This window comes from Saccopteryx leptura, chromosome 4 (assembly GCF_036850995.1).
Source record: "Saccopteryx leptura isolate mSacLep1 chromosome 4, mSacLep1_pri_phased_curated, whole genome shotgun sequence".
In the NCBI taxonomy this organism is placed as follows: domain Eukaryota; kingdom Metazoa; phylum Chordata; class Mammalia; order Chiroptera; family Emballonuridae; genus Saccopteryx; species Saccopteryx leptura.
In genome coordinates, this window is record NC_089506.1 from 83,947,175 (window position 1) to 83,966,766 (window position 19,592).

The 19,592-nt window shown below is 33.6% G+C and overlaps 1 protein-coding gene across 6 annotated transcripts in view; it reads left to right on the forward strand.

Annotated features, from left to right (window-relative positions):
- The window catches only part of PCDH9 (protocadherin 9), a 999,455-nt gene that overhangs the window by 645,217 nt on the left and 334,646 nt on the right, over positions 1-19,592 (forward strand). For 4 of the 6 annotated variants that reach the window (XM_066380792.1, XM_066380793.1, XM_066380794.1 and 1 more), the window contains one exon: positions 10,566-10,767. In XM_066380792.1, the coding sequence (XP_066236889.1) occupies positions 10,566-10,767 (202 nt within the window). The remainder of the gene's footprint in view (positions 1-10,565; positions 10,768-19,592) is intronic. The other 2 variants (XM_066380795.1, XM_066380797.1) reach the window with 1 other exon arrangement.

The following is a 19,592-nucleotide window of genomic DNA, read 5'->3' on the forward strand; positions in this document are numbered from 1 at the left end:
AAATATTACCAGAAGACACTGCTTTGGGAATGTAACTTGTGATAACTGAATTTGTCTAGATTAATTCAGGTTTTCTCAACTTTAATTATCATTGAATTTCATTTTTAAAATTAGTAAATAAAGCAAAGATCCCAGATATCATTGACAATTTCCTTATCTAAGAATAGACAAATATCACATTCTAACATGTTAAGAGTGTCTTTCTGAATTAGAATTTGTGCATAAATTTTTTTATCAGAGATCATATAAGTATACATACACAAATTTATGTATATGTTGTAAGTATATTTTTTAAAGTTTCCTCATTTCCTTCCTAACTTTCTCTGAAAAAATAAAGGATGTATGACTTGAATTTTACACGTTCCTAATCAAAATTTTTCAACTACCAACACTGTTTGTTCAAGATTCTTTGATAAATAAAAGTTAGAAAATCCATGTTTTACACAACACAGTTACAAAGGATAAACAAAGATCTTAGTACCTTTTTTTGTTTGTTTGTTTGATAGTTAATAGAGACAGTGTTTTATTAACTATCATCCAATATCAATCTATTAATTTACTTTCTGTCAGATCTTTTACCAGTGAGTCTAAGGATTCAGATGAATGTCCAAGGATGCCTGTTTCTTTGTGTGTGCTCTCAATGGACAAAGGAGATGGGACACTGCTACCCCATTTCTATTCTAGAAAGCATTTTTCAAATGTTTCATGTGTATAAGAAAGCCTAGAAGAGAGAACTTAATACTTGGTCAATATTAACATTGTCATGTTTTGCTCCTGTACAAACATTACCATATCTTTTAAGTGTAACTTAGATTTTTACCAGTATTTTGTAAACTGTTCCTTACTATCCACCTTCTACAGGCATATTATTTCCTCCATTAGCCCGCTTTTGAAGAGCTGATTCTTTAATATGACTGACTGTTTTGGTGGCTCCTGGGATTGAGTGATTTTTTTATTAATAGATAGATGACTGTCTTTATCTATAAATCATATGAATTATAGACTAGCAAGAGGCTTTTCATTCATTAGTATCAACTCCATTGGCATTTGCCTTATTTTGCTGAAGATGACAAGTGGCTCCGATTTCATTATAATCCATGAGCTGCCAGTGACAACTATCTATTACATGTACTAAGACTAGTTGAAAGAACTCCCTTCTCCTTCACTGCTTTTCAAACATTTGTTAAACTTTGTTCTTTAAGCTACAAAAATAAAACCAAGAAGTTAAATAAATAAAATCAAATACAATATTGACACAAAATCAACTGAAATAGATTATACTACATTTTAGGTGCACATTAACAGTCTTTTATGAGGACTTTTAAATAATCTATTTGTACAGTAATACTATTTCTTGGAGGATTTATACAGATAATTTCTGCCCCCCTCTATTTCTGTTTTATTCTCTAACATGGAATAACACTATCTGTCTCCTAAAGCCTTGAATTACTAGTATTTCTTCTTACTAGGTAACGATGACCTTGTGCCTGTTCAGCAACACACAAGGGGAGTATAAAATGTGTGTGTGTTCGTATAAACTCTGTAAAGCCAGGGCTACATTCTGGAAGATACTACGTACTTAAAGAAAATTTGGCTTATTTTGGTTTTACAAGTCTTATTTTGTATTGAGAATTTTTCACAGAAGAAAATGCTAGGGAGATGTCCACCGTATCTTTTGCTAATACTGCTAATTCTCCCTGGGATGAATTCTTGAATCCTAAACACCAAATCAGAATTTATTTCTCTTTTCAATACTGACTGATATGACACCTAATTTTTAGTAATTTTTCATTATTCAAACAAAGATTCACTTTTTGTAAAAAACCACATTTTTTGTCAGCGGATTCTATATAATTACTTAATAACAGTGATAATTTAATGTAATTTCTAATTAAATTGCTGCAACTAAAATCTATGCTTATTTTGTAAATATGGTAAGAGTAACTTACTGTGTCACATGTATTCATTTGTACTAGAAAATAAACTGGGAGGACTATTGCTGAGTCATTTCTTCCCTATTTCTGTACATAGAATTTATAGAGGCAACAATTCTGCTTGCAGATTCAGGAGCAGCTGCTCCTGTTTCATGTAGGCATTTTATATTTTGTATGCTCAGATAAAGTGCGCATTCCTACTGGGCAACATTTAACTGGAGAAATAAGTTGAGGGTGTTTCTGATAGCAGAGACTAAATAAAATTATAAGAATCAAAATAGCTAACAATGCTGACAATTCTTCATCCTCTCTGCTTGCCTTGGACCCCAGAGGAAACTTAAGGGTGGGTGATGGCATCAAGCCAAGGGGAAAATTAATTCAAAACCTTTTCTCTTTCTCTGCTGTCCCTGAGGGGAAAATGGTGAAAGCTAGAGTTTTCTTTTATGTTTGTTTCCAATATGTATATTCAAGCACCAAGGCTACACCCCAAAAGAGGATAAAGAGTATCCTTTTCCCTCAAGTTTCTTAAAACTACCAATTGTTTTTGCACATGAAGAGAAACACTCTCTAACTTTTCCTCAGATCATACTGAGATCAAAAGAAAATGAAAATATGACATTAAAAATTTCATCATAGTCATTAATATCAGTCTTCTATCCATAGGCACTTTAAAGAGGTATTTAATGCACTTTATAAAGTACAAACAACATAAATCTGTACTTTGATGAAGTCATTTCACGTAAGATATTTAAAAACTAACAGACTGTTTAAGTTAATCTGAGTTTCCCCACACATTGAAACAGGGTCATGCAGTTGAGGAAAGAAGTTAGAACAAAAGGGGGCAGCTCTATCCTCAATTGAAGTAGTTGCTTGTCAGCAGGTAGGGAACTCGTACAGTGCAGGAAGTATACTACCAATGAACACTCCCCATTTTCTCTCAAAATGCTTCTCAACTTTATATGGCTTGTTATTCTCATTTTAGTCCTTTTTTACATAACATAGATAACACTAGAAATTAAAAAAAAAATTAAAGTTGTTGACAACTTTACATTTATCACTAATGACCAGTAAAGTTAATGTTCACTTTTTTCTTTCTTTTTTAATTTTTAAAAGTGTGTATATTGATTTTAGAGCGAGAAGGAGAGAGAGAGAATGAGAGACAGGAGTATCAATCTGTTCCTGTATGTGCTCTGACAGGGAATTGAACATGCTGAAACACAAACTGAGTCTTCCCTTTTGTCTTTATTTACAATATAAACCTGGAAAGAGGAAAGAAAGAGAGACTATCAGCTAGTGGATTGTTATTTTTCACTTTTTCATTTTGTTTGTACTCACTGCAAACTTCTTGCTGGGGAGACAAAGAACTTTTCCTGTTGAAAAGCACCTTTAGAAGATGGATAATGGTATTTATTTCTACTGCATTCCCTTTAGATTTTCTAGTTCTATTCTGGATAAATTATCTGCATCTAGTAAAAATTCAGCATAAACTCACAAAATGGGAATTGTAGATATTCTCAGAAAAACTGGCTGGTTTTGATTTCAGTAGTTCTTATTGAGATGTTAACATTTCTTTAACTACCAACATAAAAAAAGTTGCTCAAGGACATGCAAAGTTAACAATGATTCTGTGTTTTATTCAAGAATAGCCCACTCTACAGTTCAGTTAATCTGCTATCATTTTTATTTATTTATTTATTTATTTTCACAAATTGGCAACAAGTGTAAGGATGGTAACAGACCCGGAGGCTGTTCTGGCATAAATTAAAAATGCGTTCCCCTTCCTTCTTCTACCTCCCTGCATTATTGTTGATTAGTACAAAGAAGGTCTTCCATTCATGCACTGACCTGGCCTATGCCTGCATAGTCTGTAAGAATTAGAAGGGGTTCCTATTGTAAAAAAGTGACACAGCGGCTGGCCAAAAGCATCCTCAGAACTGACAGAGTAGTTTAACGAGATTCGACCCTTCAGGAAGTTGTAGAATATAGTTTTGGTCTTGTTCACCATTTTATTCTTAGAAGCTAGAATGGTGTCTAGCATATTGTAAGTGCTCAATAATTATTTATCGAGTGAATAAATGGGTAGTGTTTTATGTTGAAAATTAGAAAATGTGGAGTTCGTTTCCCACTGTGACTCATACAGACGAGTCACTTTACCTTATTTCATCTGAAATCAAGTAAAAGATCAAAGTAGAATAAAATATTTTTAAATATTATTCATCCAGACAAACAAATTCTGCAATAGCAAAATCATTTTAACATCAGTATTTGAAATAAAAAAGAAAAAAGAATAACAATATATCAGTTCAAAATAATAAAATGACTCAGAAATATTTCTGTGTATCAAATATTTCATTTAGCAGCAAAAAGTTCTTTCAAAACTATTCTTTATTTTTTATAATAAACCCATTTTACTCATAATTACTAGTATTTTTTTAAAATAATAAATCCAGAATCTGGTTTACCACTTTGGTACTCATTTCTCTAACATGAATGAAGAAGACCATGTATGTATTAATATTAGTTTCCTTTCAGTTGAGAATGGAAATAATATCAAATTAACCCATAACCGTATATTGCTTTTTAGTGTGCCTTGCCTGCTAAACCACTAGAAGTTTTGCCCAGTTCTGGCTTTATGAAGAGAAAGTGTTGTAGCCTACTGAGAACCTTACTATTTAATTGAATTGTTGGTTTTAGCTGAAGATGTGTTGTCATCTAAAATAAAAAGTTCTTTCTTTTTTGCTTAATCTCTTTCCCTTCTGTTACCCAGTCCCCTAACCACCCTCCCCTCTGACAGCTGTCAGTCTGTTCTGGGTTTCTATGCCTCTTTCTATTATGTAACAGGTAGACACAGAAAACAGTGGGGGCTACCCAGAGGGAAAGAGGGTACAGGAGTAGGTGGAAGTGAGCAAAAGGAGGGAAATGTAAGCAAAAAAGACTTTGCTTGGGGCAGTGGGCACACAATGCTATGTACAGATGATGTTTTACTGCATTATATACCTGAACCTGTATCCCAAGAAATTCAATTTAAAAATAAAAATAAATAAAAATTTTTTCTTTGCATAGATTAAATTCTAAGATAATACTCATAACTATTACTGTAAAAATTATAATTAAAATGTGTTCTCTTAAGAACAGTTGAAATGTTTCTAATTAATATTATAAGAAATATTTGTATTAAAATTTACTTTTCATTCTCTAGATTTCTTCGATCCTCTTTAAGATAATTTCCTTTGATAAATTCCTTAAGAAGAAATATATATGAAAATATTATTTTTAAAAAGCATATCTTCATTGAATTCAAGGCAAAGATAAAGCACAAAGAAGTTCACATATGGAATTTTAACATGATTTTATATCTTCATCATTAGTAAATAATGGCTACTTTGTATGTGTCCGTCTGTATGTGTATTATCTAGTGACTAGATCATTAGATGGTATTTCTTAACATGATTAAATGGAATAAACCAAGATTGAAATTTTTTCTTTAAAAGATAATTAAAGAATTCTCTACAAATATAACCATATTTAAATAATTCTTAAAGCATTTTTTTCAACTTTTAAAATATCAGTTTATAATTTTCCAGCAAATAATAGTATTATTTTTTATTATTTTTTTATTTAATTAATTGTGTTTACATAGATTTTAGGGTCACCCTGAATGCATCCCCCCATCCCCGATATTCCCCACAAAAGCAAATAATTGTTTTAAATATCAGTCATTAACTGATAAATTCGTTAAATTTAGTTGCTTAGTGTTAAATTTAGGTATTTATTTTGTCTTTTGAGGCAAAGATTTTCAATTTGAGTGATTAGAAAACTAGGTGAAGAAAGTAAAGAATGGATGTTAAAATAGTAGAGTGAGAATAGAAAGATTAGTTGATATTCCTTTCCTCAACAGAAAACTCACCTTCTGTCTACGAGATTTTTCCATTCTCTTGAACTAAATTTTAATTTGTTATAAGCCATGAAGTGGAATACTTAAACATGAGAATGTTTCATTTATGAAGGCAATGCATACAAACTTGTAGCCAAAATAATAAAATTTAAAGTACCTTAATTCCATGATTAAACAATACTACTTTAAATACTTGGTGTATTCATTCAACTAAAAATACTAGTTGATATATATACACATACAAAAACACATGAACAAAAATGCAGTTCAACTAAGCAAAATCTTTAATAACCTAATTTTTATACCAAATAATATTATAGATTATAAATACTTTCCATATCAATTAACATAATCTGAAGTATTGTGAATTATTTAACTTTATATTACATAATTTATTCATTAATCACTTAGTAAACATTTCAGTTTTCTCTACATTTTGTTCTTTTATTCAAAAACAAAATGAGTTTAACCTCCAAATTTTAGCACGAGACTTCATCCAGATTAGTAGGATTGGAATTGTAACCTTGAATGTGAGTCATCCATTGGTGAATAATATTCTGTAGCAGTAAGAAACACACAAGAGGAGCAATCAAGGAATTATTGAGATATCTTAGGTGACTTGTTGTTTTTTTCAGTTACTCTTGAAGAACAGTGCCTAGTGCAGGAACATATATATCTTCCTGAGGAATTTTGAATTCTCCCTCTCTTTCCTTTCTACTAGCCTCATAGAAAAAAAAAATATTGCAAATGTGTTTGGTGGTGTTTTTTAAATGAAACCAGAGTGGCACCTTTCAGCTTGCAGGGCCCTAGACATACCTATACTTTTGCATGCTTGGCTTCTTATGCTTTTGTAGAGTACAAAGTTCTCATGAAAGATTCACTTGGTCAGAATTCAGATTGGGAGTCCTGAGAGAACATAGCATGAAACAGCCTATTAGTTACTTGTTTTCATTTTGGGACAGACCTGAAGCTAACCTGTCAGCTATATATCAGATAAACAAATATAACACTCAAACCATTAACCGAACATAACCAATAATAATAAATTAATCATCGTAATAATTTCCTATGGGAGAAAACAGAAGGGGTTAGAGATAGATTTAGAAAAACAAAACCTAAGTGAAAAGTCTAAAATAGTCTCATGATAACATTTGTTGTCCCAATTCAGTCAGGCAGGATTTGACTATATTTATAACCCAAATTGTGCCTATTGCCATGGGAATAACCTAAAAGCAGAAGGTAAAGATGGGTGAGGCAGATCATGATTCCAGGTTCAGAAGGTTCCCTTCTGAAAGAACAAACAGTTTTATTTTCTGGGGTGCAGGGATCACATCTTTAAAACTAGCTAAGTATTGATAAACAGGAGGTTAAAAGACATTTTGTAGCTATGAATTTCACGAATTGCAACTACCTTTTATTATCTACTGTGTGTTAAATATTATATACCAAGAACACCTCTTACTTTATTTGAGCCTTACAATAATCCTCTGGGAAAGTCACTATTTTCCCCACTTTACAAATGTGGGAATTTGTTCAAAGAGATGAGTACCTTGCCTTGGGCCAGTTCCTGTAGACCAAGGTTCTCCCAATCTAGAGGTTGGTTCTGGCTCTTCACCTGGTGCTAGTCAACAAAACCTAAACAAGTTTTTTCAGTTGTTGCTGATACTTACATATCCGGGTGGATCCTCACTCTTCTGCATTTCAGTTTATTCAAGTCTTCTTCCATCTACCTTGCTATTTCAGACATTCTTTTACTGGCCTCATTATGATGACAAATTAAAGACTGATTTGCTTTCAGAGTTGTCTTATACCATTATATGTATATTAGAATTCTTAGTCCATGTGTATCGTCACCCCCATCTCCCATTAAACTAATAAGTTGTGCAAAATTGTGCTGTATGAGACTTAAACATCTTTGAATTGAATTAAGAAAAATTTTCGTAAGCCACAATAGTTTAAACATTACATCAATTCTAATTTATTGTGTCTCATTGCAAATAACTTGTACTGAAATTATAACTAATGTTCACTAATAAAGTGGTAAAGAAATATCATAGTATAGTATTTTTGAGATGAAATCTGTTGTTACATTATAAACAGTATTATTTAAAAGATTTTCACCTTTTACTCATGGTACTGAGCACTTAGTAGATGTTCGATAAGCACTAGTTTAAATGAACAAACTATCAGAACTGCCACAGTCAGACATAACGAGGGTTGTAGGTTTGAGCATTTTTTTAGGAGGGAAAAATACTATAATTAGAACACATTATATTTAGAAGAATATCACATATACCAATTTTGCCTTTTTTCTTCTGTCTTCAAACATACTTTTTAATGGCTTGAGAGGCATCTGGAAATGCTGTATACAGCTTGCCGAATCATCTGCTCCATTATCTTTTTCTTTTGTTTGCTTTTTTCCTAGTCACTAATCAATAGCTAAGAGGTATTCCTTAAAAATTAACACTGAAAATAACTTATCACTTGTTACAACCTGGCGAGATAGGCCACAGCAGACACAAAGTAAATTTTATAAGTTTTATTGCAGACCTGCGCAGGGACTGCAGGCAACCCATGCAAGGGAGCACTGCAGCCCCCCAAACCTGCATAGGGATACAGGTAACTCACACAGGGGAACACTGCAGCCCCCCAAACCTGCGCAGGGACTGCAGGCAACCCACGCCTCCGAAGAGACTGGAGCACTGCAGCCAACCAAACCTGCACAGCCAACAAACTGCGCAGGGACTGCAGGCAACCCACGCCTCCGAAGAGACTGGGGCACTGCAGCCAACCAAACCTGCGCAGCCAACAAACTGCGCAGGGACTGCAGCCCCCCCAAACCTGCGCAGGGACTGCAGCCCCGAGCTTCTAAAATGGCTCCTTTTTATAGGGTGGCTGTCTAGGATGAGCAAGCATCATACAGAAGCTGATGTGGCTGTTAGTCATTGGCTAGGGAGGTCGTGCGCAGTTACAGGGGGGGGTATTACTCAGTGGAGAATTTCAAACATAAACTTCTGATAAGGGTCTCTGACTCAATGCAGGATGTTGCTGAACTCTTTGTTTTCAGCGTCACAGGGACCTTGTACACTCTTGGCAGCCCCAGCATGTCAGTACTCCCTGAATCTAACATCACTAAACTTCTGGACTTTATAGTAGGTCTGTCACTTTAAAAGCTACGTTAGATAGTTACTTATAAGGAGCAGCCTGGTCATTGTCTTGAATGCCGTGTTTACAAAAAAAGGATACAAATGAACTAAGGGCATATTGAAACATAAGCAAAAAATACATGTATTATTGATCTTCCCTAAAGGGTTAAATTCACAGGAGAGACAAAACTCTTCTGTAAATAAGGATTAGCACGACCTTTTTTTATAAAAAAAGAAATACATATCAGACATTAACATTCAAGTTTGGCTCATTGTATTACTCTCAGCTAGGCACATTTCAGAACTGATTGAGCAAGGAGTGACGCGCTGAGATAGTTGTGCGTGAAGGTGAAATGTGCTTCAATACACTCAATTAATACCATTTATGATTATAGTTTATGCGATGTTGGCATCAATTCATTAAAAATGTAATGAACTATCAAATCATTTTACACAGGTCATTGAACAGCACTAAAGTGGTATCAGCTCTTCTCCATTATGACTCTGAGCTCGATTTGAACCAGTGACTCTCAGGAAATATGCCACATTCAATTGTTAGTCTGTAAAAATACATTTATAAAGTAACAGTATATCTATGTATAGCACTTTGTCTCTAACTGCCTTTATTTTCCTTTGAAATAGATGGAATCTATAAATTGTTTCTTGAAAAACACAAATATTAATTAAGTATTATAAAATAATTACATTATATATATTTATTATGTGTTATATATTTTATTTATATATTCTCAATTTTATTAAATCTGATTAAAAGTGGTCACGTGATGTGATATTGAAAGGTCTTTTGGCTGGTGAAGCAAAATGAAAATTAGATGAAATCAGAGATATAGCACAAATTTACTACCATCATATAATATCATACTATAAATCATAAATCTTTATTCCACCCAGCTTTAAATATTCTCATAGCTCATGGATTACATCAGCTAAAAGAACTTTTACCAAGAGAAATAAGCAGCAATATGTGCTGAAATGCACAATTTTATTTTATTAAAACACTAAAATTTACTGAAGTACCTACCCGTGTACATATTTTCGGCCACTTCTGATAGGGACAATGTGCAAATAGATGCCACAGTAATATTCCACACATCTTTCACCTGGGATATTCTTTAGGAAATGACTGGTAGTAACATCTGTGCTAGCAGGCAATAGGAATGTCATTGCCAAAACTAAAAATCATGAAAGAAACAAAAATGTGTGTTCATTCAAAAGAAATGTAATGTCACAGTATATATCTGCAAATTTCTGCTTGTTAAAAATTTTAACATTGACAACTAGGATAGATATTCTGTAGATAGATAGCCCTTCGTGGTACAGTTTTCAACAGTTAAACGTTAGTTTTTGTTCTTGAATTATACAGGATTAAAATTCTTCTTTGTATTTTGTAAATTGGACAATGCATAGTAAACAGTAAATATTAAACGCCTGTGCTTAGCTTTGTTCTAAGTTTTATTGATTTTGCTTTTACATGTATTGTTAGATGAAAGCTGCTTTCATTTGTGTTCCACTGTGCCCATTTTATCTGAAAAGAGTGTTAATTGGCGTGTCCTGTGATCTTCTTTGTAGTCGCAGCGCCGTGTTACCTTTCACCTCCCCGACGGCTCCCAGGAAAGCTGCAGTGACAGTGGTCTAGGAGACCACGAGCCGGTGGGTAGTGGAACCCTGATCTCACACCCTCTTCCTCTGGTTCAGCCACAGGACGAATTCTATGACCAGGCTTCTCCGGACAAGAGGACCGAAGCAGATGGCAACTCTGACCCCAACTCTGGTGAGTTTTCCTCAAATCTTCCACTGCTTAGAGTTTGGTTTTCTGTTGTGCAAGTGAGCTTTAAAAAAAATTCTGCGGGTCAAATAAGTGAACATTTTGTTTTTCTGGTTATATTGTTGTTGTATTTTTAAAACTATATCAAGTCTAAGGTGTTTGGTATATATTGGTGTTTTGTATTGGTCTTAGTCTATCAATTGACAATGTTATGGCTGGCCCAACACCGTGGTTCTTATTGTGATTACAAGAATCCCTTTGGCAATAACCATCAGGAAACATTGGAAAAATACAGGTTTATTGCTTTTGAGACTTGGAAACCACACAGCACACCTGGGGCCATGCTAGGAGTGGATGTAGAGGGAGAGAGAGTGGGCACATGGTCCTAGATTGTGCTTTTATTTTATTTATTTATTATTGGGTTGGTTTTTTTTTTTTTTGTATTTTTCTGAAGTTGGAAACGGGGGAGGCAGTCAGACAGACTCCCGCATGTGCCCGTCTGGGATCCACCCGGCACGCCTACCAGAAGGCGATGTTCTACCCATCTGGGGGGTTGCTCTGCCACTGGTATGCCCACCAGGGGGCGATGCTCTGCCCATCTGGGGGGTTGCTCTGTCTCAACCAGAGCCATTCTAGCACCTGAGGCAGAGGCCATAGAGCCATTCTCAGCACCCAGCCAACTTTGCTCCAATGGAGCCTTGGCTGCGGGAGGGGAAGAGAGAGACAGAAAGGAAGGAGAAGCAGATGGGCACTTCTCCTGTGTGCTCTGGCCAGGAATCAAACCTGGGACTCCTGCATGCCAGCCCAATGCTCTACCACTGAGCCAACCGGCCAGGGTCCTTCCTAGATTGTGCTTTTATTGGGGTGGAAGGTAGGGCCCCAGGGGAAGGGGAAGCGAGAAAGTAACCCAAATGATCAGTTACTGAAATCAGGCAGGAACTTGAAAACAAAGGAGCTTCAGTTAGCTGGGGGATGCAAGGCGGAGGTGATTGGCAGTGTGTATTGGAGAGAGCCATCTTTGAATAGTCACCTCAGCAATCATAACTTAAGCCGGGCATTTGTATTACAGAAAAAAAAAGTGTCAGGGCTTACCACTGCAATCAGCTGTTAAATTGTATGTTGTGCCATTATTTTATAAACCATTTTAAAAAAGAAAAAATGCTATTAATATAATTTTAAAAGTCATGTGTCGAAAGACATCTTGATGTCAAAGATGTTAAATGCAATATTGAATGTTTTATTGATAAAATACAGCTAAGTGGAATATAGTCAATAAAGAATAGGAAAATATTTGTCCTGTGGAATGCTGTTTTTGAGTGAAGAATTTTTTAAAAGGTATATAGTGATTTAAAATAAGTGTAAAGGTTGATGATAATGATTTTTAAGTTTACTGGTTTTTCTTTTTCAAATTCATTTCTGGATGAATTGTTTTAACTAGTACATTAAACAAGTGGAATGTGTACTTGGGAGAACATTTATTCTGCCCAGACCCACAACCCATCCCAGAAATTGTTGCCCATTCAAAGTAAGCCCTGTGAGGCCTCTTTGTTTGCCTTTTTTAATATATTTTTTGGTCATGTTATTTAAAAAAAATCACTGACTAGTTTGCTTTTATTTAAAAAATGAGAAGTGCAATTTAATAACTAGTATGGCAATTCTGTGATTGTAGTAGAAATACTAAGAGGAGGTAAAAAATCAAAATTAAAACCATTCTTAACTAGCCCTGTGATGGTAATCCAGCAATAGGGTTCTCTGCCTTCTAGGATTTTTAAACAGACTCCATTTCCAGGATGGTGGTGGGGGAACGTCTGTACTTGAGCCTGCTGCTGTGCTCCCATTTCTGAAGTTTTCTCTGATAAATGAGTTATCTGCTCATTGGCAAGTGGAGTGACATCCACATCTCTTTCTGCTGGGGTTTCTCCCTACATTAGCCAATCTTTGGGAAGATCTAAGGAAATTCCATACCAGCTCTGGTTCTCAATCTTTCATGCCCTGTATCTTGGTCCCCTAAAGAAAACATAAGTGCATCTTTTGACTTCACATATACAGAAAGATAGGACCTACCCAAAGAGTCCACTTTGCATCATACAGCATATTTAATGGAGCTGGGCGACTACTTTCCTTTGATTTCTTGGTTTCAATTTAGTCTCAGCAGCATTGGATCTAAGTGGTTCCATGGAAGCCACCTTTCCTGGGCTTGTGTGTAGAGGTCAGATTGGTGGGACAGCTCTTTCTAAAATTAATTTCTAGTCTCCAACTTTCCCCTCTCCAATTTTACAACATCTGTTATTGGCACAAAGGAAGGGTCTCAAAACTGGTTTTTGACTACCTCTTTTGCATAGAGAGTAGCTGGCTTCCCTTACATTTGGACCTCAGCCAAAATAAAACAGGGAGACACCATTTTAAACATAAATCTGATTAATTTAAGCTGCCTTAAGCCAGAACTTTATCCAATATATATAAGTACTCACCCAATGACTTCGACCTGAGCGATAGGACTAGGCGAGCTTCCAAAATAGGACATGATATAAGAGATTCTAAAGCCAGAGAGAGAGAGAGAGAGAGAGAGAGAGAGAGAGAGAGAGAGGAACCTTTACAGCCTGCTTCAGGAAGTCCCCGAAGTTTTTACCAATCTAGTCACATGGAAAAAAAGACCTAAGGGATGAAACACCCCTGCACACTTCACCATTCATCTCAACACAATGACTTCACCCAGGAGAATCATGGTCAATAAAATGTGTTAAATCGGAAAGGTATTTGTTGGTGGAGAAAAAAAGGGAGGATCCCTGAGGGCCCCTGGAGACTAAGGTTTTCTTGACAATGGGACTTAAAAATTTAACCTCCTTTACAAATGTCTAGAACAGAATTAATTAGAATAGCCTAGAACTATTAAGAAATTCATAACTAAATGGTAATTTATATTAGGATAGTATTATGATATATTATCTTAAACATTTTATAATTAACTCTGAGAGATTTGTGAAGTGAGGTGCAATGTAATTGAAGCAATAATCTTCAATAGTAATAATCTTGCTATTTAGATTTAAACTGTTTCCTTCATCTTCAATGGAGTTTTCTGCCTGTGGTCTGATCATTCTTGAAGAGCCAAGATTTTATAGCAATCATACAATGTGCATATGCATCGCAAATCTGTGTCATCTGTAGAGTTAATAGGTATTGCATCTGTATGGATTCCTATTTTTTCAAATAGACAATGATTCTCAGAAAATAATTATAGTAAAACCTATTTCCTTAAGAAATAAAATTGTTAACATGGTCATGCACTTCCAGTAAAATTCAATAAAACTATCAATTATGAGAAAATAGTAAGAGATTTTCAAATGATGATTATTATTTTTAACAAATATAACTAGATTGATGAAAGAATTTTACTAAGTTAAAAGCAAACAAAAAGTTACTATGATCAGATCAAGAACAAATTATCACTGCTAATCCAGAATTAAATCTTAATCTTGTCCCATTGAGAATCAAGTATAGGGTCATTTTTATATCTGGTATTTCTTTAAAATGTTTACTTTGAAGTATTTTCTGCTTTTTAACCATGTGCAACATTTTGGGTTATATATATAAATACTTTATCAAAGCTCAGTCTGCCATAGGCTTCCACCTCTAGTTGGACTGTGTAAGAATCAGCAGGTAAATTCTCACTAAGGATAGTTTTGAAACCTGAGGAAAATTTTGGGTAATATCTGAGGTCTATTTATGAGTCAAACAGTTAACAAATATTTAAATGTATTGTTTATGAACCTATACTAATATTGTAAGTTATATTACAAATAAACTAAATTTCAGAAAATGTGTTTATCTCAAACTACTTAGCAAGTACCTGAGGCAGAATGTAAACGCGGGGGAATCTGACTCCACAGCTTACACTTTTACTATTCATAGAAACTACCTTCAATGTACATATGTTGTAAGGCAATGTATAACTCAATGCAGTTGTCACTGTCATTGTGTTTTAAATTCTGTAGCACTAATTTTATTTTAAGAGGAATTTTGAGCCATTAAATAGTAAGAGGATGAGTTGGTTGATCACATACTAGTAAGATGAACAACTTTTGGCTAGACCAGGTGATGGTGCAGTGGATAGACCATTGGGATGCTAAGGACCCAGGTTTGAAACCCTGAGGTCACCAGCTTGAGCACGGGGTCACCAGCTTGAGTGTCAGATCACAGACATGACCATATGGTCTCGCTTGATAACAAAGGTCATAGATGTGAAGCTCAAGGTCACTAGCTTGAGCCCAAGGTCACTAATTTGAGCAAGGGGCCACTGGCTCAGCTGGAGCCCCATAGTCAAAGCACATATGAGAAAGCAATCAATGAACAACTAAGGTGTCATAACTATGAACTGATGCTTCTCATCTCTCACTGTCTTCCTGTCTGTCTCTCTCTCTTGATAAAAAGCAAAAACAAACAAACAAAAAACAGCTTGTGAGAGAACTAGTTCTTCTGTTTTTTTTTTTTGTCATTGGGTTAATGAAAATTTGGACTTTAGTAGAATTATTTTACACAAGCATAAAAAAGGAAATGCTTTGCATATAGCTGCATATTTTGTGAGTCAAGAAAACAATCTCATACATGATGACTCTTATTTAGTGCTCTTTTCAGTGGAACAACTTGTCTTTTTCATGTCCCTTATACCCTTATACCTTTTCCTCAAAGAAAATCTTTCTGATTATCTGCTTAACAATTTTATCTCCCATTAATCTGGGGACTATTTACTTACCTTCTATTGTCCATGCGTAATTGTACCTGGCATGTAGTAGGCCAGAAGTGTATATTTGTTGACTAAATGAGTAAATTAGTTTTTCACAAACACAAGGAAATGCAATCAGACAAATTAAAATTGTTTTATCAAAATAAAGACAATGAACAAAACTGGAAAGCAATGCATTGTGTTAACTGTGGTTATCTTCAGGTTGAAGCATTCATTTCTTTTTATCATTGTCTGTATTTTTCACAATTTTAATAATGTATTTAAAGTTATGTTTTAGTTTTGTAATGAAGTAACATATATGGAAAACACCTGACACAGAGTTGAGAAAAAACATCATCCTTAGTGTGTGTGTATATATATATATTATATATATTTATATCAATAAAAGAATTACATTTAATATTATTCTTGTCAGTCCTAAAGATACAAAAGATATATGCTGAGAAAACTTTAGAATTTAAAATATTTGGGCATGAGAGAGAGAAAAATTAAGTTAATGAAATTAATACTTCAGAAAAAATATAATTACTCTATCAAATTTCAATTCTATAAAATTGTGCTATTTTTAATCTTTAAGAAAAGGTTTTTAACCATAATGTACAGTGGGAACTAAACATGAATTTGATTTTTGAGGGACACAATATTATATGAAATATTTTTACAAAATTTTTATAAGTATCTTGGGTTGAACTAATTATGTAAATCCAAATAAAATTGTTCAGTTTTTATATTGTCACCTACTGTGTTCACTGGGATTTTTGTAATCAATTGAGTGATCCTATAATAATAGCCCCTGTGTTAACAAATCTAGAGTTCCTAAGAGAAGGGTATAGAAATAAGGTAATCAATCCTACTGTGATTTGAATTTAAGGCAAAGTAAAATGCTTCAAAACTCAGCAATAATAAAAAAAAAACATAATTTGATTACCTTCTTTCCAATGAGACTTTAATTTTTTGCTTTATTAAAAATATTTTTCTAACTCTAAATCCAGAACTTACACATTGTTAACAATAAATTTTCTAGATTTAAAACACCTAGATTATAAATCACATACACGTTTACCTACCTCTTTATTTATCCAACTATTTATTTATGTTTCTATCTATCTTTTACTGCTAATTGCCACAAATTTAGTACATTAATAAAAGTTTGTAATCTCACAGTTTATTTCAGACAGGAATCTAACTCTGAGTTGGCTGAATCCTCTGCTCAGAATTTCAAAAGACTGCAATCAAAGTGTCAGCCAGGTTGAAATCTAATCTGCAGGGTAAAATTTGAGACTATTTACTTCCAAGACTTTCCTGGTTGTTATAATTTATTTCCTGGCAGTTATAGGACTGAGAGCCCCAGCATCTTTCTAGCTTTCAGTAGGAAACTGCTCTTAGCAACTAGAGGCCACCTAAGATGCTAGCCACATATGCCTCCTAACATAATTGCTTCCTCAAAACCAATTAGACAGTTAGTTTGAAGCAACATAGAGTTTTATGTGATTTAACATAATCATAGGAATGACATTTTATCACTATTGCCACATCCTATTGGTTAGAGGCAAATCTCAGTTCCTGTTCACATTCAGAGGAAAGGGGTATATACATATAGTCACCAACACCAATAAGTGAAGATCAGGAAGGGCTACAATTTATATGACAGTCAAGAACTTTGTTTAAGGTCCTGTATTCACTTTGGTTTTCCATGATACACTTGTCTACTTCATCATTAATCTATGTGTTCTGTACCCTCGTGTAGAGGCTACTATAACCAGGTACTACGATAAGTTCTAGGAACAGATGTTTAATCTAAGACTCGATAAATTATAATAGTATAATATATATGCGCAGTTAGTTACTAAACAGAGAGAAAAAAAGAGTTTTCATCTGTTTCTTGATTGGAGAGATCCATGAGTAGGTTTTTAGGAAGTTAAGGAATCTGGAAAGTTCCTGAAATTGTTTTGTAATTTTTTCTTTCTCTGTGGGGCATCCTATGAGCTTTTTATGGACCATATAAACAAGAAGAAAAAAGAAAAAGAATCATTAAAATTTGTAAGAGAAAAGATATCTGATACCAATAATATTAATAACCTAGAATAAACACTACTGATAAGTGTGTAAAAGTGAATGTTAGAGTAGAATAAGTTTTGAAGAAAAAGTCTTTAATAAAGATTCTATAAAGTGATATTTTAAACAAATTACATTGCATGAATAGAAATTGTCAAGTAGATAAAGTGTGTGTGGTGGGGGTGACGATTCTTGGTGCTTTAAAAGGTCATGGTCTGTTGGGTAAACAGTGAATAGTTCAGTATGTTTGTAGCACATGTAGGTACACTTAGCTCTACCACTTGGTCTCAGGTTATTAACCTCCAAAATGGGGCTGTTAATATCTATAGAATATTATAAAATCTACAGTTATTTGATGTAAGCAATCATCTAGCACAGTGCCTAAAATATACTAAATACTCAAAAATGGTTTATATGAAACTGTTCAAGTATGTGACAATAAATGAAAAGGATTTGAAAGATAGGTTGGACCAGATTTTGAATTCTGGGGAGGATAGCATTAAATTGTAATGTAGCAGATAAGGGAAAAGAAAGACTTGATGGAATTTCCAAGATTATAGTTTGTGAGATTTAGTTGAAAATCACACAATTAAATAAATTAGAGAACAAATGAGAAAAAGAATTGAAATTAACATTTAAAAAATTGTTTAAGTTTGAGCTGTTGAACAAGGTTATCTAGGACAATGTGATTCTGATTTGAAAATTCATAGACAACAACATAGAAGGTGATGAAGTTCTGGGAGTAAATGTGATAATTATGAAGAGAAACAAGGAGTCCAAGAAAGAAATTATGATAAACCTTAAAATGTAGGCAACATGAGTGTAGAGTAGAACAGCAACAATGATCACAAAGTTGAGGTACAGTGGAAAAGATAATTTAAAGGAGGTTAAATTGTGTGTGTATTTAGGGATGGTGACAAGGTGGACTTGTGAATAAGAACATTGATTGTGGACTCAAAGTAACCTATGTTCTCTAACTTGACTTTGGGCCACAGGACTGTTGACACATAATACAGGCTTGGTTTGGATATATCATTTAAAAAATATTATTATTATGAATAGATGAATTATTATGAATAGTGAATAAATGCAGAAGCAAAACATATATCTTAATTACTTTGTAAAATATTACTAATCAAGTTTTAAAAACTACCATGGTGAATTTTGAAATATAAAATAATCTTTATACATATAAAGAAAGAAAATTCTAACAGTCTTTGTTTCAAATTCTAAAAGCTTTATTTTTAAATCCTTTTTTATTTACTACTTTGTGATAAATATATTTGATGGGTAGTTTTAAAACTTCACAGTTTGTTAAAGACTAAAAATATTAATAATAAAGCATACTTATGCTCCAGTATCTTTATTGTTTTTCTTTAAATAAATTTTGTTCACTTTGTGACTTTAAAGTATTTATTATATTAATGATAAAATAATTTCTGTTGTATTATTTTATTTTTGACAGTTAAAATAAGAAGACTTTATATATTATTTATTAAATAGTTAAACATGGCTATAAAACAAATAGGACCACAAGCTCTTTCATAAATTTCAAGTATGATTTTAATTATTAGAATTACCTTTGAGTACTCATTTATTATAATTATTGAAAGTTGTTAGTACTATTCTCTTGTATTTGAACTTGAGAGGTCATAGTGTTTAACAGTATAAAAGTATCTGTAGGAATAATGCGCCTCCTAGTGTAAAGTTAGGGTAATGTCAGCTTTCATTGGTGTGCTGTATGGAAGCACATTTCCATAGCTGCATGTTATCATGTGATTCATTTATCTAAAGATTCAAAAAGCAGAATAACATTAATTTACTCTTGATTGGGTGGTCTACTCTAGAGGAGAAAAACCAGTTCGTTAAATATCTTTGTTAATGATAATTTGAGAGTGTTCAAAATGAAGAATAAAAAGATAAGAAAATCAGTACCTAAAAATAAGCAGCTTAGTGCTTTCAGCACATCTTAGAAGCATAAAATTAAAGGTTTTTTTTTATAACCTCAAAATAAAGCCACAAGGAAAACTTAAAA